This window comes from Leptodactylus fuscus, chromosome 7, assembly GCF_031893055.1.
Source record: "Leptodactylus fuscus isolate aLepFus1 chromosome 7, aLepFus1.hap2, whole genome shotgun sequence".
Taxonomy (NCBI): Eukaryota; Metazoa; Chordata; class Amphibia; order Anura; family Leptodactylidae; genus Leptodactylus; species Leptodactylus fuscus.
This window is the reverse complement of record NC_134271.1, coordinates 77,315,437-77,343,368: the sequence shown is the minus strand read 5'-3', so window position 1 is coordinate 77,343,368 and position 27,932 is coordinate 77,315,437. Positions and strand designations below refer to the sequence as shown.

The 27,932-nt window shown below is 42.6% G+C and overlaps 1 protein-coding gene across 1 annotated transcript; it reads right to left on the bottom strand.

Annotated features, from left to right (window-relative positions):
- Positions 1 to 378: 378 nt before the first annotated feature.
- Positions 379 to 27,932, bottom strand: MLKL (mixed lineage kinase domain like pseudokinase). Its single transcript, XM_075283410.1, has 21 exons — positions 27,906 to 27,932; positions 25,243 to 25,696; positions 24,110 to 24,190; positions 22,030 to 22,189; positions 20,068 to 20,165; positions 19,706 to 19,835; positions 19,516 to 19,600; positions 18,759 to 18,907; positions 17,422 to 17,471; positions 17,194 to 17,319; positions 16,647 to 16,682; positions 8,334 to 8,825; positions 7,966 to 8,034; positions 7,197 to 7,380; positions 7,014 to 7,111; positions 6,507 to 6,636; positions 6,333 to 6,417; positions 4,692 to 4,837; positions 4,134 to 4,183; positions 3,247 to 3,393; positions 379 to 557 (listed from the first exon to the last, which is right to left on the bottom strand). The coding sequence occupies exons 2-21, from the start codon at positions 25,691 to 25,693 to the stop codon at positions 511 to 513; spliced, it is 2,814 nt and encodes a 937-aa protein (XP_075139511.1). The 5' UTR covers positions 25,694 to 25,696; positions 27,906 to 27,932; the 3' UTR covers positions 379 to 510.

Here is a 27,932-nt window from a genome sequence, read left to right as displayed (position 1 = left end):
GGACCAGTCAGTTCTCTTTTCCGGGAGCCGTTTGTTCCGGCTCCCGGAAAAAGGAAGCGACATTCTCATTCTTCAGGCAGATTCACCTCGCGAATCCACCTGAATACACTCCCGACTAGGCCCATTCATTTGGGCCTAATCCAGAGCGGAGTGCGCGACTGGATGCTGATGCACTACAATGGCATCCAGTTGCAGCTACCCATATTTTGGACTGGGACCAAAATGCCCCGTGTGAACCTGGCCTAAGAGGACAAGAACAAATCTGTGCCTGGGGCTCCTGTACTTATTTCAGATGTACTTTCCTGATGACAATAGACTGCACATTATAAGTAATACAGTACTTTATTAGTGTTATACAGCATCAAGACTGGTGTCATGTGCAACAAATAATACTTCTGCATATGTTGAGGGATCCCAAGCGATGTGGCTGCTTCCCTGGGATACTGTTGTCTCTCTCATCTGACTGGTGAGTATATATAGGCTGCTCACAGTGGCTTCAGGCACAGGCTTCTAGGTATCCATCTGATTCAAGTAAGCGATCAACAGATCTGCAATCTCTGCAAATAGAAAGTATGTGGTCAGTCCAATTTATCAAAATGCTACTATTGAGAGTAAAGCTTTGTTCACACATCAGTATGCCATCTGTCCGTTTGAATTCAGTTTGAGACTAAAAACGGACTGATGCACATACTGATTGTATACTGACACCTTTTTATGCTGATAGCAAATGCTGTCTAGCCCCCTAGAGGACAGATAAGGGGATTAAAAGTAGCAATTGTAAACAGAGTAGAGATAAGGACATTTATTATATGATTACATGAATCCCATCCACTTTGCAAGTACTGTGAAACACCGCGATTTTTCCGTGGCGCAAATCGCGGCGTTTCCGGCCCGTGGGGCCCCGGCCTGAGAGTTGCAAAAGACTGGAGAGTTTGTCCTAGGAAGGTGGAGATGATATAAAGGTGACATCTGTCCTGCTAATCTTGAAGAGACAAGTCAAAGCTGGAGTAAGAATTTTAGCAGTCTTTTCCAAATGAAGATGAGGGAAGTCAGCGATATTGAACAGAGAAGACCTGACCTGGATGTTATTGCTGTGTATTTTGCCTGTCACTGGGTCTGACCATTGCTGGATTCTCATCAATCAATCAATTCACATAAAATCTCCCTTGAAACATAACCTTTAATAGATATATTAAAATATAATATATCTATTAAAGGTTATGATGAATATGAAATATACAGACTACCACCAAGTGAAAAAAGATCTATTATAAAACACTGGATTAATAACATAGCATAACTCAACATCTTTCACTATCAGAGAGTTCATCAGAAGACAGTATCCAGTAAATAAAAGCATATGTGATATGATAATGGTCACTAAAGAGATTATCTGAATGACAGTACTCAGTTGAGAAACGGATGATCGACTGGGTCACATTTATAACTTTTACTTTACATGTATAACAAAGCAGTGTGAGTATAATAACAATATGCTATTGTTCCAAGGAAGGTTCCTACTCTCAGGGCGAAATAAAACTAATAGAGCTGTTACTACTGATGGCTCCTGATACCATTAATCCCAGCTAATACAGTAATAAATCACTAAAACCACATTATATTGGAAGGCTCAACAATGAATCGAAATACAATTGGAGCCACCATATACCGATATTAGAAATAAAAGATCTATAACTATACTGAAAAGGATAGTCTCTGTAAATAGCCATGCCAGTAAGCAATCTGAGCTCAGAGTCACAAAAGCAACAATCACATTAGGAGATAGAAGGAACTAATAGGTTACTTATCCAGTCATTTCCCTATACAGAATCCAGACATCCCAGCTGTCTGAGAGAATCCAGTGTCCAACATGTCTGTGGTACGTGTCGGCTAACAGATAGCCCCACCCATTAGGGTGTCACAATTGCGTCACACAATGTACACGCTCTGCATCATAGCAGTGCGGTGCTTCTTCACTGCATGGCTATTTAATGTCAGCTATTGAGGAAACAGTCCTGTGGTTGTCACAGTCATTTGTACGACACATCAAGTCTTAGCCTTGGTTCACATCTGCGTTGGCAATCAGTTCGGGGAGTCCGCATGGGGACCCCCCGAACGGAATACCAAACGCAGATGGCAAGCGGTGTTCAGTGAAAGCACACGGATCCCATAGACTATAATGGGGTCTGTGTGCTTTCCGCGAGATCTCCGCACAAGTCATGTGAAGTACTTTCATGTCCACATGGGGGAGGGGGGTTCCTAATACGGACTCCCCAAACGGATTACCAATGCAGATGTGAACGAGGCCTTAGGCTAAGGCCCTACGTTGCAGAAAAGCTTCTTTTTATGTTGCAGCCAAACCCAGGAGAGGCTTCAAATGGAATGGGAAATATAAAAGAAACACTTATACTTCTCCCTTCTGAACATTACAGTCTTGGCTTTGTTCAAAAAAAAAATGTAGCAAAATCTTTAACAAAAAAAAGCATCTTTTCTGCAATATGGGGGGTCTTAAAGGGGTATTCCCATGTACATAATTATTTTTAAATTTGTAGATAATGTAAGCCGATGGCTGGTCAGGTAATGGAAGGGGTGTACATCTCACCCAGTATACTAAGGTGGGTGAGATGAGAAAACTCCAGAAAGAAGGTTTCTTAGCAGATAACTATTGTTTGCTGAAGGTTATTTCAAAGTTCCGGTTACTGGGCTGGATTTTTAGGAATGACAGGTAGGTTGGTAGTGGGACCTGTCATTCCACCCCCCCTCCAGTCCACACTTTGGGGATGTTCCGGCAGCGACTCAGCTATTGAGAGTCTGCTCATCAAGGAGGCTTAAGAAGCCAGCTCCAGCAGCAGACTTCGGCAGTGCTTGGCTGGAGAGCCAAAGAAAGAAGTCATATTTTTGGAGCTGTGTCCTGAATGATTCTACTGGCTTTTGGATTTCTGTTATTCTAGGCGAGGTAACCTATTCTATGTTTAGTTAGAGCCTAGACGGGCAGGTATTTATTTTTGTATTGTTTCCTTTTGTTGCTGCACTATATTTTTGAATGAAAATAAAACTCTACCTTTATTTTGGACTAAAGAAACTGGACTTGTGTGTCTATGCCACCCCACCTAGCAACCCCAGACTCTGACAACTGATATTATAGAATTGAGACAATGTAAAGAGTGAATGCTGTGTAGGCAATAATGCCTAATCTCTGGGATATTCTTTACAGACACTATGAAGTTGATCTTGCCATGTACTGACCTCCAGCTGATGGACGTTTTGCTGGATCCTTCTCTTGACATCTATTAATGACATCACGAAGAATAGGAGGACAATCGGTAGGGAGGTCAGCAATAACCTTCATGCGTAGTTTTTGGTACATGTCTTCATAAGTCTCTAGAGAATTATCTACAAGAGAAGTGAATTAAGTATACAAAATATCCAATAGTGTAAATCTTGTATGAAGCCTTTATTATCTGCAATTCCAGGTTTTTTTTAGACTCCTAAACAGGTAAATGGTCTGTGAAAACCACTAGTGACATATAATATAGTAACAGGGATTACTGCTTGTCCACAGCGTTGGACAAAATTATGGACACTATGGAGTACAATTTTGTGTTAGGAAAACATTTTTCACACTAGTTTTGATAATCCCTGCCCTGCCAGAATTTGCACCTAATTTATGACGAGTTGAGTGATTGTCAAAATTAGGCGTATCCTGTGGGGTCCATCTGCTCCTCTCTGTAGGGTTTCTCATTTGTGTTGTTGTTTGTTTGTTTTTTTTAGTAGATTGTGAGCCCCACATATGTACAGTGGTTTTCAACATATTATATCTTGTTACTAGCTTCTTTTGTGTTTTATCTCTTGAGCTTCACTGAAGAACAGCTCAGACCCCGGCAGCACCAGAGATGAATCCTATGAGGCTCATCTCATCATCAAAGTCATCTCTTGGTAAGTATAAAGGTTTTTTATTTTTAATGTGCCTGCAGCTTGCATTACAACCGAACAATTTGGAACACAAAACTCCGGGTCTATAAGGACCTGTCAGTACTTTAGTGTCCCAAATAGACCTGACAAGTTCACTTTAATTCCAGTATTGAAATACTGGATCTCCATCGGTAATGGAAGAGTGAAGAAACTGGACTCACCTTGTAATGGGGAACCACCAACAGCAATTTCGAACATCACTACTCCTAAACTGAAAGAGAAGATAGAGTTAGTCACTGATAAGACTGGATGTTTATGTCTACACTAACAAAACCAGAATGTTTTTGCTGCTCCCTTATATGGAATATCTGGGATTCTAAATCATAATTACATTTTTTTTCAGGTGAAGATTCCTGAGCAAGTAGGAATAGACATAGAACAGACTAGAAAGAAGCTGCTTCAGTGGGAGGCGTACTGGAGCCCACAGTAAACTGATTTGCTTTATGTATAGGACAAAATATCTGAGATAAGAAGTAAAGACAAGAGAAATACTTAAACTTATTGCAAAAAAGTCCTCTTTAGCTAAACACATTTGAATAGCCTTTAAAAAGGCTATTCTACTCTACCTTCACAATTTGTTTTGTCCCCAACGTTTCTTGTTAAAACACTTACTTTCGTTATGCAAATGATCCTCATGGAGCACCCTGAGTGTTCCTCAAGGCCTCCGAGCACCCCTCGCGTCATGCCTTCCATTCCTTTCCATTAAGCTTGGCTCTTACCTGTAAATCTCACTGCGCTTGTCGTAGGCATTGATGTCCTGCCAGGTCTCAGGGGCAACGTAAACCATCTCGCTGACCTCTGGTTTACTTTTCACTGGATTCCTTCTCATAGACGATTCAGTCTTAGATAGCTCGAACCCTGATAACTGGAAAGAATAGATTAAGTGATTTAATACATTCAGGGCTGTAGAGACTGAGCTGAAAAAAAGTACCTGGGTCTGGCTTCAATTACAATATAATAGATTGGTAGGAAGTATTTAAGGCTTCTTACTATTGCTCTAGTGTCGAAAATATAGTAGTCCTATTTAGAGATGAGCGAGTAGTGAAATATTCGAGATTCGATATTCATTTCGAGTAGAGCCTCAATATTCGACTACTTGATCGAATATCGAATCCCATTACAGTCTATGGGAAAAAATGCTCATTTCAGGGGAAACCGCTATTCGACTAAAGGAGAGTCACCAAGTCCACGAGTCCCTGCGCTTTAAGTGCACAGTGCCTGCAGTTGCGCTGATATTCCGTTCGGGGGGGGGGTCCTTCTGCAGCAAGCGCTAATGTGAACTTACTCGTCCTGCAGAACCAGCCTTGATTGGCCGAATGCTATACGGTGTATAGCATTCGGCCAATCAACGCTGTTTCTGTAGCAGGCTCTTCTTTGCTAGTCGGGAGAGCTGGCAGCTTTCGGTTATGCGGAAGCTGACTTTTTCTCATAGGGATGCATTGACCAGCGTTGATTGGCCGAATGCTATACAGTGTACAGCATTCGGCCAATCAACGCTGGTTCTGCCGAAGGCTCGTCTGTGACGAGGCGGAGTCTAAGATTGTACCATAATGGAGACTGCTGTGGTCCGATCTTAGACTCCGCCTCGTCACAGACGAGCCTCCGGCAGAACCAGCATTGATTGGCCGAATGCTGTACACTGTATAGCATTCGGCCAATCAATGCTGGTTCTGAATCAAATCTTTACTGCGAATAGGAGTAGTATTCGAACGAGTACGAGTATTTGAATACCATAGTATTCTATTGAATACCGACTCGATCGAATAGTACTCGCTCATCTCTAGTCCTATTCATTATTTTAGCTTACTGACTCCACAGCTCAGGTTATATGGCCAGCATAGCATTATACGGTGCCACTGTCATCTTGCATGTTTACAAGCCATATCCGAGTCTCAGAAGACAAATCAGGTCTTCAAACAGTGCTGAATTCGGCTGCGTTCACTTCTGCATCATTTAATCCAATCTTCTGGCCTGTCATAGGACCAGAAGAATGGATTAAACAATAAATTGGATCCATCTCATGACAGATAACAACAGATCCCATGGAACCCCATTGACTATATTGGGGTCATCAGGTACCAGATAACTATTCAATGACATCGTTGTATTAAGAAGTTGGCTTATAGGACTTTTTGTCGACAATTTTGAATGGACAGTGCACCACCCGGTTCTGACGTACAGTAGAAGTGAATGCACCTTAACTAAGGCAGCCTCTTTGATGAAACTATGTAGCAACCATATGAAAGATCATAATGGATTATGACCTATATAAACTCCCATGGTGCTAAGAACATTGGTGCAGTGATTTCAGGTTATCACAACTATGGCATAATGATAATAATGATTACAGATACTGTTACCTTCAGGCAGTATGTCCTGTCCACCAAGAACTTAGAACTGCTCAGACTTCCATGTAGGATGGCTTTCATTTCAGTCTGATGTAACCTTTAAAAACAAGATCACAGTTACAACCAATAAATATGTAAGATGTACAGTCCATCTTCAGGCTCTCCCTGACTCATAAGATACAGCACCGGTACAAAGCTCTGGCTGCATCTAAAGACATTTGGATGCGACGCTCCCATGACAGGTCAGTCTCTTGTCTCAGCACCTCTCTTAGGGTCCCTTTTTCACAGTATTCCATCACAATGGAGTAGCACTTGCCTGCAGTAGAGGAGATGAGACATTAAACTCCAGAAGTAGGGACAGTTAGGAAGAGATTAGGAGGAGTTCAGACAGTGCAGAAGACAAAGTCGGCCTACAAAGAGAGCAAAACACAGAATAATTTGTGTATCATTTAGGGTCTGAATTTTTCTATCCATATTATGTCTAACCATTATTTTTCTTTATGCTTACATGTATGATTATATCTTCTGTGATTAGTATTGTCTTTATTACTTTTTTGTGCTGACATTTATTTAGTATTTTTACTCTACTTTGTGTTTTTTTTTTAATAATTGAATTGTAATTGAAGAAGACAGTGGCTTGGGATAGAAGAAGAAGAGAATAATTGCTGTGTAGCATTGGAATGGTTCTCTCACTTGACATATCAATGCAGATGCCATATAGACGTAAGATATTCAGGCTTTCATATTTCTTCATAGTTTTGCTCTCGGACTGGAATGTCTTCCTTACATAGCTGGAAAGAGAAGATAAGTTTGTGAAATGACTCCTGATGATTTGAGGATGTCACTGAGCTATTGCTTCACTGAGCGGTCACTCACTCGTCATTCTGGTTCAGCTCTCCTCTTAAGACTTTGATCACCACTGGGCTCTTGTGATATTCTCCTAAGTACAGACTATAGTTATCATTTGCCGCCATGCTGGGGATTTCTAGTGTTTTTTTGCGCTGTAGATCTGTAGCTCGAATCTCTTTTATGTCCCATGGTTGGCAAATCTCGGCTTGCACTGTAAAAGCAACAAATATACTTAGATCTGATTCTTTTTGGATCACATGATATCAAACAGAACTATTAGCCTTCCTCATACCCTTGCATACTTGGCTTGGCTGAGCAGTTCATGTAGACTGAGTGTGTGAGGGTAAGAAGCCACTGCCAGATACCTATGGAGGCAGATTTTCCTCCCCAGAACAAAAGGATCAGTCAGTTGAAATCAGGAGGCCATTATACACATTATATGCTTGGCCCTTTCCTATGATGTTGGCAAGTTCCATGTATATGGGCTAAGTCTTAAACAAAAAGCTCCCGTTAAAATTTAGACTGTCTACTGTGTGTTGGACCCTGGAACAATGTCTCAGCTTTCTTCAGTATCAGAAATTCTCTTCTGTATTTGACTGATATGTGAAGCTCCTAGGCCTTAGAGATGCACTACTGGTGATGCTGCTCTAGGTGATGTTCACCTATGTATAGAATTACTGTAAAATCTGACAAACATTATAGCAGGCTGGGTGGTAGAAGGCCACAGTTTAGAGCCTATGTAAATAAATGATAAGGACTCTCATACTACACATCTACAGAAATTAGCAATACTTACACAACTGCTGAATCATTTGCAGCTTCACATCCACGGAATCAACCTTGTCACTTAGAGATTCCATGTCTCCTGCAAGAAATTAATATTCAGCACTGTATTTGGACATAAATTAATTGCTGTCTTTTCATACACTAAGGCTGTGATCCATCTAGATAGAGTCTGAATGCCACCATCAAGCTCAGGACCATATAATGCAAAATACAGGATCTGTACTGCTTACTGTACATTTATCTCAAACAGTAATCTGAAGTCTATGCAGCCAGTTCAGATCTATAAGATTCCAGGTCAGCTGTATTGTGGGCTACAATACAATCATTCTGGATGCATGGCATAAACAGTTGTAGGCATTCTGGAAGCGGAACACTTACTCTTTATTAGAGCCATCAACTTGCTCTGGTCCTCTTCAATGTCCTTCAAATTCTGCTTCCTCAGGGTTTCATCCTGAAAGTATTTAAGAAATTCTGATCTTTGCTCCACCTGGATCAGCATCTGGAGGGCCTGGGCGGAGTTAGCCAGTTGTTCATTGATGTGATTGAACTTGTTCTGTATCCCCCCAGCCTGCAGAAGCTTTCGCCACCACTCGCTCCTGGAGTACATAGCCACCCAGCACTCTGCATTCTGCAGGTTTAATAGCAGCTCACACAACGTTGTTTCCAGTTCTTTGGATTTTTCTGGATCATTTTTTAGTTTCTCAACTGGAGCCAAGAGGAGCTCTATTCTCTTCTTCATACGATAGCTGCGCTTCTTATTGGTCTGAGCTAGGTCACACTGATCGTAGATTGCTTTTGCAACTGTAAAAATGCTTTTTACCACCTCCATTATGCTTTGAGGTGCTAAAGACAGAGGAAACTGAACACCGCCTGTGAAATAGAGACTGAAATTAATTTGTGTTCTATGCGAGTAACATATTCAGATTAGCTGCCATACAGTTTGTATTGCATTTCAGAAAGGGCTTTTGCCCAAAACACGTCGTGTCTACTAAACTGTTGAAGATAATTCTTGGTGTGCGCGCTTACTCCCAACCCCTCCACTAGTATCGGGTTATCCTGAGGAACCACTGTAGCTTTAATTCACGCTGTACCATAGCGTTTGGGAAAGAGCTGCTGCATAACACCTTCATGTATGCCAACAAGATGTTGTGACGTATTCACAACATCAATAAGTAAGAGACCTACCACACACCTATTCCAAAATCAGTTTTAATTTACTACACTATACACTACACTAGAGTTTACCAGCTATCACATCCCAGAATATCAGTGGCTCACTAGCTGTTGTGAAGCTGTAGTCCCCAGCAGGCTTGTGGCTCTCCAGTAGCTGTGAAACTCCAATTCCCGGCATGTCCTTGCAGCATGTCTGTGTCTTTCCAGCAGTGGTAAAATTACACTTCCCAGTTTGCCAAGGCAGCTTGTCTACAGCTTCCAGCTGCTGTAAAACTACATTTCAGTGCATGTCCGGACAGCTTGGGTGAGGTTTTCCCAGTGCTGTTGAAACTCCAACTTCACAACCACAGGTTTTTCAGTTTTGCAGGGGGAGAGCCTTTCAGCTTTAGTTATTTTGTGCTGCTGTTTACATACCATCAAAGTGGTGCTGATACAATGCGATATCCCTCTACTCACAGTCTGCTTATACAGCAGTCCCAACCACCTCCCCAACAAAGTAATCCCAACTTTTCTTGAGTGATTGTCATAGCCTGGTCTGGTATGACATCTAGCGGCCATTATGAGTATATGCTGGGTGTTGTCTGGATATGAGCTATAGAGGAACAATCACTGAAGAGGAACATTGGCTCATTTACCACTGTTGTTATGATTCTGCCATAAGTGTGCACATTATACGTGCATTATGGCGCATCTAGTTTGAGCTAAGCTTTTTCCAACTTGCTAGATATATGGATGTGGCTTCTCTTAAAAGGGAAATTGGGAAAAAAAATACAGAATTCCAAATATTGTACCAGAAAAGTGTACAGCTTTATCATATATAACAGAAGCAAAGTGAGCAGTTCGTATTAATTTCATCCACGTGCTAGGAAATTAAAACCCATATATGTTACTCAATGTTCTAGCCCTTTCTGGATCATTTTCAAGCCATAGCAGAAGTAAGTAGTAAAAGAAGCACAAGCACTCCTGCTAGATGGCTGAAGATATATATATCTGGATTTTCATTTTTTAGCACGTCAAATGTTCCAAGATACTCCAAAATTGTGTCACAAATTTCTGGCTCAAAATAAGTCAACTACAAGGTGATATAAACTCAGACTAGACAGTCTAAAGATACGCCGGTATCAGCCACTGTAATATATCTGGCGTACTTTAGGACAGCCTGTCTAAGTTTACACTGTCTAGATATTAGTAAATCTGGGTTACTATATTTATTTACTTTTAATATTATTTTAAAGAATAATTCCATTCTAAATCTGAAAATTTAAGTTTGACCATGTCTACTCGCATCTCTTCAATTTAGGCTTTGTTCACAGGTCAGATTCCTGCAGCTTTTGACAGATAGTATAGTATGAAATGCCAAGTACAGTTTAAAGAGGTTTTCTAAAAAAAAAAACAATAACATGAAACCAATAAATCAAAGGGATTAATTAGGATCTGTTAGAAAAGGGATCTGGATCTGCCATGCATCTTTCATAATAGAAGACTTGACAGCAGACAGCAGACTTTTAAAAAAAATCTTTTTATGGACAGATGTAGAACTGTCTGATCAGGACTGTGGAATTGTGAAGTCGGAGTCTGGCTTCAAATTAAAATAAAAAATTATATCATACAACAATTAATATTGTATAATTAGCTGGAAGGCTGGGTTTGTATATTTACTTTTATAGAAATTCTGGAAAATAGTGAACGTTACTCATATTAATATGTTATTTTCTATCAATCTAAGGTCCTTATATAATACTCATATAAGTAACCATTTCTTCTAAACCTTAAAGGGGTTGGCCATATTCAGACCAATATTGAGAGACAAATGTTATGGTTTGTTTAATAAAAAGTTGTACGGTTTTCCAATATACTTTATGTATCAATTCCTCACAGTTTTCTAGATCTCTGCTTGCTGTCATTCATTCTGCTTACCTCTAGTGGATGAAATTCTGACCTTGGTCATGTGATATACAGTCCATGGTCATGTGATATACAGTCCATGGACATGTGATGAGCACACATCATGGTCAGTGCACAGTAATCAGACATCTGCCTGGTAACAAGCTATGCACCTGTTTATCCATCACATGACCATGGTCAGAATTTTATCCACTAGAAATAACAGAATAAATGCTAACAAGCAGAGATCTGGAAAACCGTGAGGAATTGGTGTAGAAAGTATATTGGAAAATTGTACAACCTTTTTCTTATACAAACAATAACATTTGTTTATCAATATTTTTCTGAAAGTGGCCAACCTCTTTAATTCCTTTATGTGACTAGCAGTTCTTATAATGTTTCCTTCCCTTCCTGCACAGCTCTGATTTTCTCTGGTGACATCTTAGGGTCTTTTTTTTTGGATTCTTTTGTCTTGAAGGCATTGATGTAACTATGTGGAATTGCACAAAATAATCATGCATTAATGAATTCCATCTGAATGGAGGTTTTTATCCTTCATCAGGATTGGAGTCTATGGATACACTAAACTGAAAGTAAAACCGTGGTGCAGTTTAAGCCTGTCTACTTTAAGACTGTCTTAATCTTAAACAGTATTAGTAAATCTGTTACTCCCTGTTTTCAGTCATTTCAGGCAGAGTATAGTGTTCTTCAACTAGGGAGCCCAGGAGAGTAATAGTAGAAACTTTCCTGTCATCATGGTCACTACATTCTCACATATTTCCAGAGATATGACATGATATGTGTGACTAATATCAGCCTCTCTTTGTGAAGAAATATGTAGCTTTACAGCTCCAGTCATGGCGATTTGATGAGCTTACCCTGTTGTAGGTAGTCACTTTGCGGCAGACGATAACTTACTTCCCTATTCCAGTTTTTCTAGGTTGATTCCGTCTTTCCCTTAAACTTCAGCAGCAACGCAGTCCAAAGTCTTCCTTCAATCCAAGCACCGCCTCACCCTGTTCTGTATTATTTGTCTCCTCCTCTTCCAGCTCTGCCTCCTACCCTGTGCTGTTATCTATAGGGTTCTGAACCTATGTCGGCTTCCTGAGGTGTTTATGTACTGCATACCCTCCCAAATACTTTCTATGAATCTACTTTCACTTTCACTCTCCCACTTTACACGTCTATGAGAGAATTATTCACCCGGCGTCACTATTATGTAGTGCATAGTACTGATCACGAAGGCTCTGCCCCAGGTCCTGCCCTGAGTGATTTATTTCTATTACTTGCATAGCACCAACATATTCCGCAGCGCTTTACGGAAATTGAGCTTTATACAGTACTCAAGAAGGTGCAAAATGTATTCATTGGAAACTGATGACCCTTACCTCTTATCAGCCTATTACCAGTTACATCTACATACACAGCATACAGTGTCCTTGTTATAGATTTCAGTAAACCAGTTCTGCCTACTTTTATCAAAAGGGGCCTCTTCATAAATCAGTCGGACCCTGTGTCTATTGGGCCTTTATTAAAACTGGCGTATTTGCACTGTATTTGGAACTATTACCACAATTTATGTACATGCAGATCATTTGGACTACTACCATTTCATATTCATTAAAAGTATTTAAGGATAAGTACATATTACACCTACAGGAGCTTGTATGACATCCCAATCTAAATCCATTATATTAATATGAAGTTGGTTCACAGGATACAGGCAGTTTTTCACATGCTCTGGTTTCAGCGTACACCTCAGGGTCCACAAGATACCAGGATCAGGCATTTGTGGTTTCTGGCTATATCTGATATATAATAAATAGCCATACCTCCCAACCGTCCCGATTTCCATGGGACAGTCACGATTTGGGTGACATGTCCCACGGTCCCGGTTGGAGGGAGGTATGTCCCGATTTCAACTCAGATCTGCGTCCAGAGGACGCAGATCTGAGTTGAACACATATGCGGCGGAAGCAAGGAGCTGACACAGGTCAGCTCCTCGCTTCACCGCTGCCCGCCTCTCTCCCTGACGCATGCGGCTGAAGCTGCTCGCGTGCTCGCTTCGCCGCTGCGTCTCTCTCTCGCTGACACATGCGGCTGAAGCGAGGAGCTGACCTGTGTCAGCTCCTCGCTTCGCCGCTGCCGCCGGCTCCTGGCTTGTAGACGCGATGTACAAGCCAGGAGCCGGCGGCAGCGGCGAAGCGAGGAGCTGACACAGGTCAGCTCCTCCCTTCAGCCGCATGTGTCAGCGAGAGAGAGACGCAGCGGCGAAGCGAGCAGCTTCAGCCGCATGTGTCAGGGAGAGAGGCGGGCAGCGGCGAAGCGAGGAGCTGACCTGTGTCAGCTCCTTCCTTCAGCCGCATGTGTCAACGAGAGAGGCGCGAAGAGCGGCGAGGGAGCGGAGGAGAAGGTAAGTTTAATGTGGAGGTGGAACGTGAATCTGGGGGCAGATGAAGGAGAGGATGGCATGACACTGGGGGCAGAGATGGAGAGGAAGGCATGACACTGGGGGCAGAGATGTGGGGACATGAATCTGGGGGCAGAGATGGAAGGACATGAATCTGGGGGCAGAGATGTGGGGACATGAATCTGGGGGCAGAGATGGGGGACATGAATCTGGGTGCAGAGATGTGGGGACATGAATCTGGGGGCAGAGATGGAGAGGACATGAATCTGGGGGCAGAGATGGAGGGACATGAATCTGGGGGCAGAGATGGAGGGACATGAATCTGGGGGCAGAGATGTGGGGACATGAATCTGGGGGCAGAGATGGGGGACATGAATCTGGGGGCAGAGATGGAGGGACATGAATCTGGGGGCAGATGAAGGGTGTATATGAAACTGGGGGAGAGATAGAGGGGGGACATATAATTTACGGGTGACTGTAGGAGGATTATACTGTGTGCGGGCACATGAAAAATTAACGAGTGGGCGGAGTCAACACAAAAGTGGGCGGGGCTAAATTTTATCCCTCTTTTAGTTCTTCAAAAGTTGGGAGGTATGTATATAGCTGCAGAGTTATTGCATTGAACACCTCGTAATTTCTCAGTAGCCCTGTAATAACTTACTCACTGCATGTAAATGTAATGTCATGGTACTGCTGACCCCATTCCCTTTAATAGTCCTTGCAGACCGAGATGGTATAGGCATTTGCATATGAAGTAAAGAAGTATCTCCCCATTCCTTCCTATATTTAACATATATATTTATTTCACAAGAACCAGTACACATGGGGGTCTATTAATTCATCATCTTGTAGATGTTTTGTGAACTGCACCTGCCTATACTTTTTATTTTAATTTATGTCTGTGATTGCATCATCCTAGTGTGTTAATGTAAAGGAGTGTCCAGTATGATCAGGTGTCCTTCAGAACCAATCAAGCTCGCTTGATTGGCCTGGAGGAGGAGTGGAGTTACAGCCCTCTCTGGAGAGTGTTGGAAACCCTGTTGATCGGTGTGTGTGTGTGCAGAGATCTGCACGTGTGGAGCAGAGTTGGAAATGTTAGCCAAGCATCAGTGCACTTCAGCCACAGATGTCTTCTCCTCTGTGCTCAAGATTCTCCTCAGAGAGTGTTTTCCTCTGAATACCCATGTCTGCAAGTACTAAAGTATACTGACCTGTTATCCATACATCTGGGAATTCCGCACGTATCTCACTGCAAGTAAGTCTTTGGGACAAATCAATATTTAAGGAGCCCATAGCTAGTCTGACAGAATTTGAGGGTCTCCCGCTGTCAACACCCCTGTTTCCTCTTCTCCTCTTCTTCATACGTGTACCCAGTTTGTTAGAACTAACCCCCTGGATACAGGCCTTCCTTACAAGTATATACAAGTTAAACTACTCAAGCAACTACTAGTTAATCAAACCCAAAGTATTCCAGCTCCAAGCTTCATTACCTGCTTAACTGGTCACTACCTGCAGGGATCACAGGATTGTATGTGAAGAAATGCTCCATCATCTGTACATTTGTATTACCTCGTCCTGCTAGTAAAAGAGCACCAACTACCCCCGAGACCTGGTTGTCTGTTGTCATTGTCAGGTACCACGTGGGGGCGGGTAGTCAGGGACATCAAAAAGGCTTTGTGCACATTTGGGATCAAGGGCCTTTCTACAAGCCGGCCACATCTGACATACTACCCGTGACATCAGTCCTGGCCCTCCTGAGTGTTACATAAATGTAAGCGTCTTAGGCTGGTCTTACACAACCATAATGCTTTTACGGTCCACATGTTGCTGATCATCAACATACACTCCGCAGATGCCTGTAAACTGCCGCACTCGCCTATAGAGTTCTATGGGCGAGTCCGTGCAGTGCCGTGAATTGCGGCCATTACGGACATGTTCTAAAAAGTGTGGACCTCGGTTGCGGCCTGGCACACCACAGATAAAATATCCGGTGGTGTAGGAGGCCGCATTGAGTATAATATGTCCGAAAATGGTCCGCAATTGAAAACCCTCAATTGCGGACCATTTGCAGTCTTAAATTGCGGTCGTGTAAGACCAGCCTTAGAGTGAAAGCTGAAGATCAGTTTAATACAGAGTCCTGTGAATGTATTTTAGTCAATGAGCCACTGGTATGCTCCTCACCAATGTACTGAAGAGACAGGATCTCTACCTGAACATCACTTTCCATAGCCTACCCCTTTCGCCGCCCGAGGCGAACTACAAAAAGCCGCCCTCCCCCTTCCCCCCGGGAGGAGGGGGCAGAGTGAAGGGGCGTGGCGGAGCGCAGGGGGCGTGGCGGAGCGACGGGGGCAGGGCTTAGTGTCGTTCGCAGGCAGAGAGCAGGCACGGAGAAGACCTGCTCTCTGCCTGAGCGTGAGGGGGGGCTGCTGGAGCAGCGCTGCTCCAGTGGCCTCCCCAAACCACCGCTCGGTGCTAAGCCAGTCCAGGACAGCTTGTCCTGGACTGGCTTAGATAATCAAAAATGCCGCCCTCCCTGGGGTCCTGACATAGCGCCGCCTGAAGCGCTCGCTTCAGATCGCCTCATGGGAGGTACGGCGCTGCTTACAAACCAAGGATTTAATTTCAACATTACAATATTATAGAATTACAGGACAATACTGTATATCTACTGTATATTCTCTGTGAAAAAATAAGAAGTAGTATTGATTATATTCAGTATCCAGTTGGACAGAACCAGGACCAACATTTCTTATGTTCAGAGATTTCCTTATTGCTGTGAAGGGAAAAGTGCAAGCAACAATCACTTGTGTCTCTGTTATATCCATATTATCTTTCTTATCCTTCATGAAAAGATGCCACTGCTCATATGATTCTGTTTTCACCGCAGGGTTAAATAATTCCAGTCTTATTGCAATAGTCAGGAACTCATGCTGCTTGTGCTGACCATAGCAAGCATGAAAAATACCAGCTATCATTACTTCCATCCTGAAATGAGGTGAAGGTGCCTAAACCGTTTGCTTGGTTTTTCCCAGTGCAACAGCATTAACATTTCATCATATGGGATTTCACAATATTTCATAGTGGGTTTTCTAAGTGCAGTTTGATGCTGTTTTATGAGTTTGTTTCTTGGCACATGTATCCTTCATTGTCTCTGACTCAATATACTCTCTCAAAGGAGTGAGAGCTTTCAATACGGGTGTCAAGCAGATGAATTCATGACTCGCTTTGATTCAGATGAGCGATGAGTAGATCTACAATAACTGTAGACACAGGAAAAAAGAATCAGTATAGTAGACAGTCATAACATTTTAGCCTTCTCTAAATATTTGCTACAATGTCCAATATAGACATTTGACAGCAACTTCTAGCTTCACACTAGCATTGGCCTATTTGTTGTCCTGGAGTGTCGGAAGACCAGAACAACAGATAGACGGACCGTGGTAATAGCGGATACAAAGGGAGCCTGATGAACCCTATTGACTATAATGGGGACTGCTGAATGTCTGACATTTTAAAACTGAAAGAAAGAAGAAGTCCTCCATGTAGGACTTTTTCGTCTGCTGATTTTATGGGGACATTTGGGCAGAGTCTCCGGTTGAGACGGAGACTCTGGCGCAGATGTGAACATCGGTTGTTATATCTATATTGTGCATCTCAGGAAATAAGTGTGCTGATACTATTGGAAGTCTTAGATTGAGAGGTACGTAGTAGAAGGAGCACTGGTTGGGTACAGAGAGTATGGAGGGGTTTAATGAGTCGGTCAACTGTTACCTCCTGCTGTTGGGCGATCACTTGGATTCTTCTGTAGGCAGCTTGTAATAAGTTCACGTAACACAGGAGGACAAGAACCAGTAATCTCTCCATTCACTACCTGGTTATCTTCAGCGGCAGTTGGGTCTACAAGAGCAAAACAAAATTGTTTATGGTACCAATCCTAGTACTCACTTGCAAAATCCCCTGTTGCCTAAAGTAGGGCAAATGAGAGAAGTCAGAACTTACTCTGATATGGCACTTTACCAGTAGCAATTTCATGAAGCACCACTCCCAGACTGGAAGAGACAAGAAAGATTTACTATAGCATAACACTGTGCACAAAACCCCCAAATATCCATTAATCCCACCAGGAACCCATATACATAGGTAGCAGGACAGTATAAAAAAAGTTCAGAAACTGAACTTCTACCCTCTGGAGCACTTGCACAATCTACCAGGTCACAAGGGCTATAGGAGAAGTTTAACAGAAGGTATTGCAGAAGTGATTTTTGAGGGTGTGCAATATTCTGGTGAAGTCGTTTTCATGTGAAAATACCCAGTTTTTCATCACATGGAAATGTCCATACAGATTGGCTATATGTGTTTTTATGCTGTAACTTTGAGTCTATGGATGGGTTGTGTGGCAATTTGGGGGTCTGATAACTCCAGAAATGCCATCTCTTTATTATTATTATTATTATTATTATTATTATTATTATTATTAATCGAGCATTAATTCCCTGGTGCTGTACATTTGAGAGGGCCCTGCTCACAAGGGTTTACAATCTATGGGGCAAAGGGGATAGAGACAGTAGGTAAGGGTAGACGCTCTTGTGGCAAAGACATGGCGAAATGTCTAACAAAGTAGATTTATTTTTTACGTATTATTGGTTCAGTGTAATACAATTCCTAAGGTCGCCAAGTACACATTCAGTATCCCTCACTAAAGAACGTGGTTATACTAACCAGTATCTCTGCAAATAAAAAGTTTTCATACCATCACAAGTGGATCTGGCTCTCACAGTCCTTCGCACAACCTTCTCTATGTGGAAACATTGAGGAAAGAGCTCAGACTTCTTTCTACTTTACAGCCCGTCCTAAGGATCTGCGAGGGTCTCACACTTGGGACCCCACACAGATCATCTGTTCTGAGACAACACGGTTTCTGGAAATGTTTACATGCTAGGAGCCACATTATTCACTCACCATGCAAAGAGTAGCAGTAGATTTAGGTACTATAGTGCTGTCCCACTGAAGTCTACACTTTGTATGGCAAGTGAGCAGCCTCACTGTCCTGGAGCAGCAGGGGACCCTCCCAGATCTAATATGAGTGGCCTATCCTAATCTCCATGATTTAGCAGGAATTAAAAAACAAAACAAAAAAAAACAAACATTTTTTTTTTTTGGATCAGTGGCATTAGCTATATAATGCAGCATGCTCTAGGTGTTGCATTTTTCTAGGCATTTTCCCATAGACTTTCTGTGGGGAAAAAAAGCCTAAAAACCCTAATGACTAAAATGTATTAAAAAGAACAGAAAAAAACAGGTGTGAAGGAAGCCCAATGATGACAGTAGCAACTGACCTGTAAATCTCACTTTGTTTGTCGTAGGCGTTTATGTCCTGCAAGGTCTCTGGAGCGATACACACCAGCTCACTGCACGTCTTCCTTCTCTCTGCATTAGATGGTCGCTTAAGGGAGGACTCAGTCTTTGAAAGCTCAAATCCAGAAAGCTATAGATGTGACCAAGAAACAGGAGTCTGTCTAGTAAATCAATATGGTAAGGAGCAAAATATTCTGTAGGGGTGGGATTCATAGAAGGTCAGAGGTGTATTGAAACCGTAAGATAAAACAGAAAGATCCTTGGGATAAAATAATACTTTGGTGCTGGTAACTTTACAGGGTATGGCTGGGGCCCCACGCAGTGAATACTCAGCATTTTGGCAAAAAACTCTTGAGTTTTACGGAGGGTTCACACAATGTATTTTGGCTCGTAATTTGGCACGTAGATGCTGCGGGAGCTTTTGCGGGCCGTATACACTCTCATTGATTTCAATGGGAGCGGGGAGCGTATGCGCCGCGCTATTTTGCAGCCGTGATTTTGCAAAGTGGATGGGATTCTGGCTAATCCCATCTACACATTGCAAAAAAAATCAGCAGCAGAAAAACTGCAATTTCAAAAACGCTTCCTCTGTGGACTTTCTGTAATAAATTCTGTGGAAAAAACCACAATGCGTTTCCCCCACAGTCTTTTCCGCAACATTTTTTGGCTGTGGCTCGCTTTGTGGTGCCTTAGCTTAGATGTGAATTTATATTAATTTCTCCACCTGATGATTGTTACCTTTACACAGTAAGTCCCATCCACCAGAAATTTGGAACTGCTTAAACATCCATGGAGGATGGCTTTCATTTCTGTATGATGTAACCTGTAAAATGAAGGAATATCACCAAATGTAACATAACTATTTCCTAGAGATGTGCAGATTATCTCCAGATCATGTAATTGAGAAATCAGGAAGCAAAATACATACCGGTAAATAGCTCTGGCCGCATCTAGAGCCATTTGGATACGACGCTCCCATGACAGGTCAGGCTCTCTTTCCAGCAGCTCCTTCAAAGTTCCTTTCTCGCAGTATTCCATTACAAGGGAATAACAGGGAACTGTGAATCAAAGGCCAAAGATAACTGCTATCAGACCGGAGACCAAATTCAGTCATGTAGTGGTAGTACCTAGAGAGGTGTCAACCTTGGACCCCAAGCTACAGTGCAAAGAAAGCAAGAGGTGGAGGGGCAGAGCCAGGAGCTTTTAGGATTCATACAAGAAGTAAAGAGTGGAAACATTAGAACACATGTAAGAACACATCTGGCCACAAACACATTGCACAAATCTTACCTGAATTGTCAACACAAATGCCATAGAGCCGTAAAATATTGAGACACTCAAATTTCTTCATGGTTTCACTCTCAGACTGGAAGATTTTTAATATAGAACTGAAAAAAAGCAAAGTCATATATCATTTATATCAGGGGCATTATACAAGTGAGGCAAATGTTTTCTTTGCAATTTTTTTGTTTTTGGTGATTATTAGAGACTAGCAGTACCCGCGACTTCGTCCGTGGAGGCGTGAGTTATTGCGTGACCTATTTGCATGGCGGCTCCGGGCCCCTCCCCCGCTTGCCGTGTGGCCGTGTAGCCTCGGGGCCCACACCTTGTGGCCCTCTACCTCGTGGCCCTCTTCCAAACCCCCCCCCCTACCCTTGGCCCCTTTCCCCCCCCTCTACCCCAACATGTGACCCCGGCGTAGCACATCCCAGCCCAGCCTCACTGTTTCCTGCCATGTGCCGAGGTGACAGGGGCGTCCAGGGTCTGCAGAGTGTGCCGCGCAGTGCTTTCTATCTCTTCCGCCCCCCGTGGACTGACCACTGCAGGGCGCAAGCCGGGCTCCAGCGCTGGTGGTGTGAGCGGCTGCCGGCATGCAGGACGCCTTTTTCGTCAGGTCGATCCGCACCTGGCTTGTGCCTCTCTAGCTCCGCCCCCTGCAGTCGCCTGTGCCAATGTGAGCACGCCATATGACGTATCGAATCCCATTATAGTCTATGGGGAAAAAAGCTTTGTTTCAGGGGAAACCACTATTCGACTCAGGAGGGTCACCAAGTCCACTATGACACCTCAGGAAATGATGACAACACCTCTGGAGTGCAACTGGGACAGCAGGAGAAGCATGCCTGGAGGCATTTAAAATGCCAAAGTCACTGTATTATGCCACTAATAATGCAGGAGCTGACTTTTTCCCATAGGAATGCTTTGACCAGTGTTGATTGGCCGAATCAGTGTACAGTGTACAGAATTCGGCCAATCAATGCTGGTTCTGTTGAAGGAGGCGGAGTCTAAGATTGGTCCACAGCAGTCTCCATTGTGGTCAGATCTCAAATGTAGCAGAATTCAGCGCACAGCTCTCTCAGATGTAGCAGAGTTCAGCGCACAGCTCTACTGCATCTCAGATGTAGCAGAGTTCAACGCCGTTCGCTCATCTCTAGTGATTATTACTAATTTTATGACAAATAATAAAACATTGATCTTTTGGTATCAACAGATGTCAGCAAAATTGGCTATACTGATATATAAAGACACAATACACATTTGGATAATTTACGTAATGTAGTGTATAAGCAAGAAATAGGCACATAGATATCTGAGAAGGAGGCAACCGATGGACTAAGTCTGGCCATATACATTAGATTAGTGTAGTGGCTGAACCATAATGTGTATAGGGGTGTCAAGTCTTTTGCTCTGGCAGGAGATATACCACCAGCAGAGTTGTCTAGCAGTGGCTTTTTCCCCTCACCCTAGTTATAACAAATACATACTCAGCTGCACCGAGGGTACATGTATATACATACATACAAAAGCAGGATCAGCTGAGCAGTGGGTGAGAAAGAGGGGCATGAGACAAAGCTGCTAGCAGCGGCACATATTCAAGAGAACCAATGGATCGTACACTTGAAATCCAACTTTTGCTGTCAGAAAAGAATTAGAAGGTGCTAACCACATTATATGGTCAGGTGGTTCTGCTGAAATTGGCGGGATCACACGACACTCCTCTAATATGTATTGCCAGCTTAAACGATCTTTCATTATAACCATCGCTAGTCTGAATGCTATCATCCTATTAGTAGTAGTAAGAAGAGAACAAGTGACAAGTCTGATGTTTGGCTGTAACCTATAGAACCAGCCATCATTCTGGCAATATGCATACATCTGACCATTCTGTCACCAATTATTCATCGTATTATCGCTAGCATGTCTCTGTGGTAACATAAAAACCTTGAGCATTTCTTTTTGTCTTTTTCTTACTCTTGGTTTCTGATTTGTTGACCTTTGAACACCTTAATGGCGACTGGACTCTTGTGGTATTCGCCTAGGTACAAGTCGTGGCTGGGTTTCTCTAATAATAGTGGTCCACGTTTTAAATCTGTGGCTCGAATCTCAGTAATGTTCCAAGATGAGCGTTTACCTGTAGATACACAAAGTGAGTCTATTCAGGAGGACTATAAATTGCAGTAGGCATGTGGCTTCTATAAAGCTGTGGCATTGTGTGGATTGTATTACAGGAGAATTTTTAGGCCATACATTTCCTGCTAAGGATTCTGGAAAAATAATATACAAATAAGTCCCTATACACAGTAAGAGGACCTGCAAAGGCATAGTCTCCTTATAGCAAAACACAGCAAGACATTTGGAAAAGAAACACAGAGTAAAGAATTTTATCATAATTGCTTTCATTTCTGCTTCGTACTTATAAATCTGTCGGGGAAAATACAGCGCTACCACAAGTAAAAGTAACAGCCCTAAAGGGGTTGTGGCGACGCTAGCGTGAACCTAGTGTATTACAATGTAGACTGATATATGAGGGGGGGGGGGAATTTATTAAGATTGGTGTTCTGATCTCCGTTATCAAGTTCCCGACTAGTGTGAGATGTGTAAATTATTAAGGGACTCTGGACTCTTGATAATTCAGGCACACTTCTGCTTTCTGACATGTTTGTTGGCCAGAGTCATCCCTGCCCTGACCCACCTTGGTTTTTGCCCTGTTTTGCCCATTTTTGTAAAAATTGGCAAGCAGAGTGCAGGTGGAACAATGTTCTGTGCGCCAAAGATGCACCATGTTTACATCTAGAAAAACTAGCATAAATGGGTTAGTAAATTTCCCCCATTGTATTAAGCTATCAGGACAGGAGAGGTCACAGAGTATTGTCTAAACTGGATACAATTGTAACAAACTCTCAGCACGGTACACATAGGACCAACATTAGTCACTGAAAATTCAGGGAAATGCGTGAGCTCACTGAGCTTTGGAGGGTTGGTCTATGCTGATGAGCAACCATGCTTTACTCGCAGGCTGAGTTCACACGTGGTATTTTGGTCAGGATTTTGAGGCCAAATCCACCTCAAAATCCTGAAATCAATGGGAGCTAGTCAGTTCTTTTTTCCGGGAGCCGTTTGTTCCGGCTCCTGGAAAAAAGAAGCAACATACTCATTCTTCAGGCGAATTCACCTCGCAAATCCGCCTGAAGACACTCACGACTAGGCCCATTCATTTGGGCCTAATCTGGATCGGAGTGCCGCGAATGGATGCTGGTGCACTGCATCGGCATCCAGTCGCGGCTACCTACATTTTGGACCAGAACCTGAGGCGGCCTCCGCATCAAATTCCAGTCCAAAATACTCCGTGTGAACCCGGCCTTATACAACTAAGAGTGAAGATGACAGGGGCCCATGTTGCCTAAAGGCCTAACTACACCTGGAAACCACTCTGTGTATATAAATTCAGCCTCTGGCTATAAGTAACGATATCTCCATTTACTGATATGAATAAGACATTTTGAAACACACAGGAGCAAACTCACCAAGCCCCTTATACCATTTTTGAGCCATAAAAAAAAATAATCGCAAACTTCAGGACTGTGACTTGTTAAACAGCATTTGGGAATTTTTATTGTAAGTGGCATTTTTATGCTGCTCTCACCATTTTCCCAAAAAATGGGGTGTGGTAAGGGTGTGTTTTGAGCAGGGCCGAGGACTGCACCAGATTCATCATCATTTACACTAGGTATATGGCGTAAATGATGCCTGAAGTCTACACCAGTAACCTGGCACAGAGTCCGGCAGAAGATGTGCCCGATTTATTATAGAAATTATATTAGATTTCTTATATAGTCAGGCTAGTCTTCCTGCAGCACAAGGGTCATCAAACCCAGGATACAATATGCCAGTCCTGGCCATAACAGATGATTTGAATGGTTTTGGCTAGGAGCTGCAGTTGGGCCAAGATATGCAGCCATCATGTGGACAACTGTGTGAAATAGCTCTAAGATTTGGCTGTGCCCATTCTTCTTAGTCACATTAATCATATGGGGAAAGTCTCTGTACTTACATACTGCCTTTATTTTAGCCAGCTCAGATAGGATTTTATCCATTCCATCCTCCACATTATCAATCTTGTTAGAGATGTTTTCTGCATGAAACCAAATAAAAGGACATGAGAAAAAACATACAGACTAATTTTGGTCAAAGAACAGTATCCACAATACTTTCTTCTGTAAAGGTATGTTCACACACAGTTATTTACAGGTGGATTTTGAGGTGAAATGAAAATCAATGCTTATCTAAAATGAATGTCTAAAGGTTAATAAAGAGTACAGCTACAATGCTGATTCACTTCTCTTATCTTTGTAGCAGCGAGTGCTCAGCTTTTCTGATACATAGTCCCATGTTACTTGATAAATTCTGTCTGCTTGCCACCACTAGGAGGAGTTAGGACAGAAGTTTATCTGGAATGGAGTTCAGTGTAATTGCCAAATTAGTATTTCTATTCCAAAAGGAACAGGAATAGAAATACTAATTTGGCAATTAAATCCGCATCATGACTAATTAAACTTTTTAACTGAGTCATGCATGATGTTAAGGATGCTGCCCTCTAGAGGGCGGCGTACAGAGTGCACTGTTCTCCTAATTACATCCTGGAGAATAGATTTGCATATTGTTTACCCAGAATCCCTAGAGGAGCAGGAATGACTTGTAAGTCTCCGTACTGCCTATGTACACACTTTCCCTGATGTGTACGATTATCCCCTAACAATATGTAGTCAGTCCTCCCCAGTGGTAGTTGCAGATAGTCACTATGTTTCCATACAACTCTATAGACTTGATTTATCAAAGATGTCAAATGGAAAAACTGCTCCGATTTCCCATAGTAATCCAATGACAGATTTCTTTTATGTCCAGGGGGAATTATGTTATTGCATGACTCTAGCGGTCAGCTTGCAATGGTGTGTGGAATGGGAAGTCATTTTAACAAAGAATCTAAAGTGTTGCAATGACTTCTTGACACTACTAGCTAACTTCCTTTGATAACTTCCTTTTTCGTTGCAGATCCTTATTAGAGAACAGCATAGGAGACTGATACCTATGCAGCATTATGACAGATTACTGGGACAGTGCAGGTGACTAGGTCCATAGAACATGTGAACGTGGAAGATGCATCTCAAAAAGTCTTAGTAAACTCACCAGTGAGGTAATTCTTCAGTTCCTTCAGGTCTTCATCTATGTCCTTTTGGTTCTGGCGTTTTCTTGTTTGTTCAGTAAAGAAACGGGAAAACTTTACTCTATGTTCAACGGCGAGCAGTAGAGATACCTGTTCTGCCGCATCCCCAAGTCGGTCATTTATCACCTCAAACTCTTCCTTGATGCCATTGGCCTGAAGTATCTGCCTCCACCAGGCTTGGTGTGAATATTTAATGACCCAGCATTTGGCATTGTCCAGGGTCACCCGCAGCTCCTTCATAACCACTTTAAGCTGGCCAGACTTATCCTTTTGCCTCTGCAAGGCCTCTGAGGCCACCATAAGCATTTCTATCCGTTTTCTCAGGCGACGACATTGCTGCTTGTTGGAGCTGGCCTGGTCACATAGTCCGTAGATGACTTGGGCAACGTCGAAGACCTGACCCAGTACATCCATTACCTACAAACATAAAACCTAGTGAGGGAACATCCAGACTTATTTGCTGCTGCTCTGTTCATGGCATGTGGAAGCTACATCACTTCCTACCCAGTTATCTCATGGAATCACATTGAAGATGGAAGTGAGAATATAGTTGCTGGTGTCGGAAATGACACAGCAACTCCTTCAGTTGTCCAGACCATGGACTCCTGATGTTATATTCCCATGTAAATTACAGTGTTTGCCCCTTAGATCCTACATAGTCAGTTTAGATATCTTTGTTACAGAACTACTAAACCTAGAAGAGTACAGTGACAATCCCAGAAGCAGCAATAATTAGGACAGGTTCACACGGGGGGTTTTTGGTCCGGATTTTAACGCAGAATCCACATCAAAATCCATCTCAAAAAACCGCCTCTCATTGAATTCAGTGGGTTCTTTTCAGAGAACAGAAGCAACTTGCTCTTTCTTTAGGCGGATTCCGCAGCTGATTCAGCCGCGCACATCTGTGGTGCAACACTCCCTCCTGACTAGGCCCATTCATTTGGGCCTAATCCGGAGCGGAATGCCGCGACTGGATGCCGGTGCACTGTATGCACTGCACCGGCATCCAGTCGCGGCTAGCCGTCTTTTGGACTGGATTCTGAGGTGGCATCCGCGTCAAAATCTGGTCAAACCCCTGACCCCCCCTCCCCCCGTGTGAACCCAGCCTAATGGCCATTAAAAGGACACTCAAGACTGAAATGCTGCAGAAAAAGTATGCAGTAGAAAATACTGAACTTATTCCCAACCAAATGCTGGTGTTTTTGCTTGTTTGTGCAATGTTTTTCTATGTATTTTTTGATCATTCAACTAAAAGTTTGCTTTTCCTTTGCTCTGATGTTGTTGCCTCTCAGACACATACAGGACTTTTTCATCCAGCAAAATGACGTGTACTAGAATGTAAACCCAATTTTTCAGCTGTTTGTCCTTTTATATATGTGGCTCTCCATTATTTCCGTTGTTGTGCAACTACTATAGAGCAGAACAGAGGAGTCTGTAGTGCTGTTGTGAACATACTCTTAAGCGTCACACTTGTGACCCTGCTATTTTTGGGTCGTGAGTTGTCCGTGACCAATCCATTATGCATACATGTACTGTCCATTATTTTCATGGACTGTATACTTTAATGGGCTGCCATGGTCCATAAAATAAAACCAAAATAGAACACATATGCAAAATGTGGACATGTGAATAAGGCCCTAGGCATACAAAGATAAACTAAGCAATGTTTGGTCTGCAAGAAATGGATGATTTTACATATGTATTGATTCAGCTTTGTCCCCCCAATGAGCCCAATTATGCTTTTCTGTTTGAATGACATCATCAGTATTTCACATTAGTCAAAAATAATTAAAGTTTTTTCAGCTTGCTTAGCGACTATCCGTGAAAACCAGCCTGCACAAAGATGGTGTCTTTGTACTGTCCTTTTTTCTTTCCACTGACCCATTCACCTGAATGGTCAGGTCTAGTACAAGAATTAGACTAAGGCCGGCGCCCCACTGGACAAAAATGCCGCGATTTGCCTGCAGTGTTTTACAGTATGGGCAAAGTGGATAGGATTCTAGCGAATCCCATTTCCACATTGCGGTAAAAACCACTGTGCGGACACAGTGCAATTTCCAAAACCAATTATACCTATGGAATCGCTAGTAGTTTCCCAATAGGTATAATTGTAACAGAAAGTCAGCAGAGGAAAACTCTACGAACTTTCTGTCTAAAGCGCTGCGAGAAGAACAGAGATGGGTTGCCGCCGTGGTTTTTCTCGCAGCACTTTTTTGCTGCAGGACGTCCGCAGGGGCCTTAGCCTAAAGTAGTACATGTTGTTTTTCTCTGTACTGACCAATGTCTGTGTAGAAAAATTGCACGTCACTTGGTGAACAGTTTGTTACAATTGTGTCCGGTCTCCTCTATAATATAAATATATTAGTAACAGCACAAACCTCTGTGTTATTCTGATAGTTTGTTAGAATGTATCAGCGCAAGTAAAATTTCTCAGTCTAGATTCCGCATTATATATTTCATAGGGAATTGCTGGACTGGATACAACTACAGCGAGGTGAAGGTAACGGACAGTACATGGATTGAAGGCTGATACACTAAACTGAAAAGGCTTTTACATATTCTCACTTTGCTTTTAACAATTACATCTTAATCTAGAAAATAAAAGATGCATCAAAAAATGACTTACCAGTTGTGCAAGAATCCTACTTCCCTC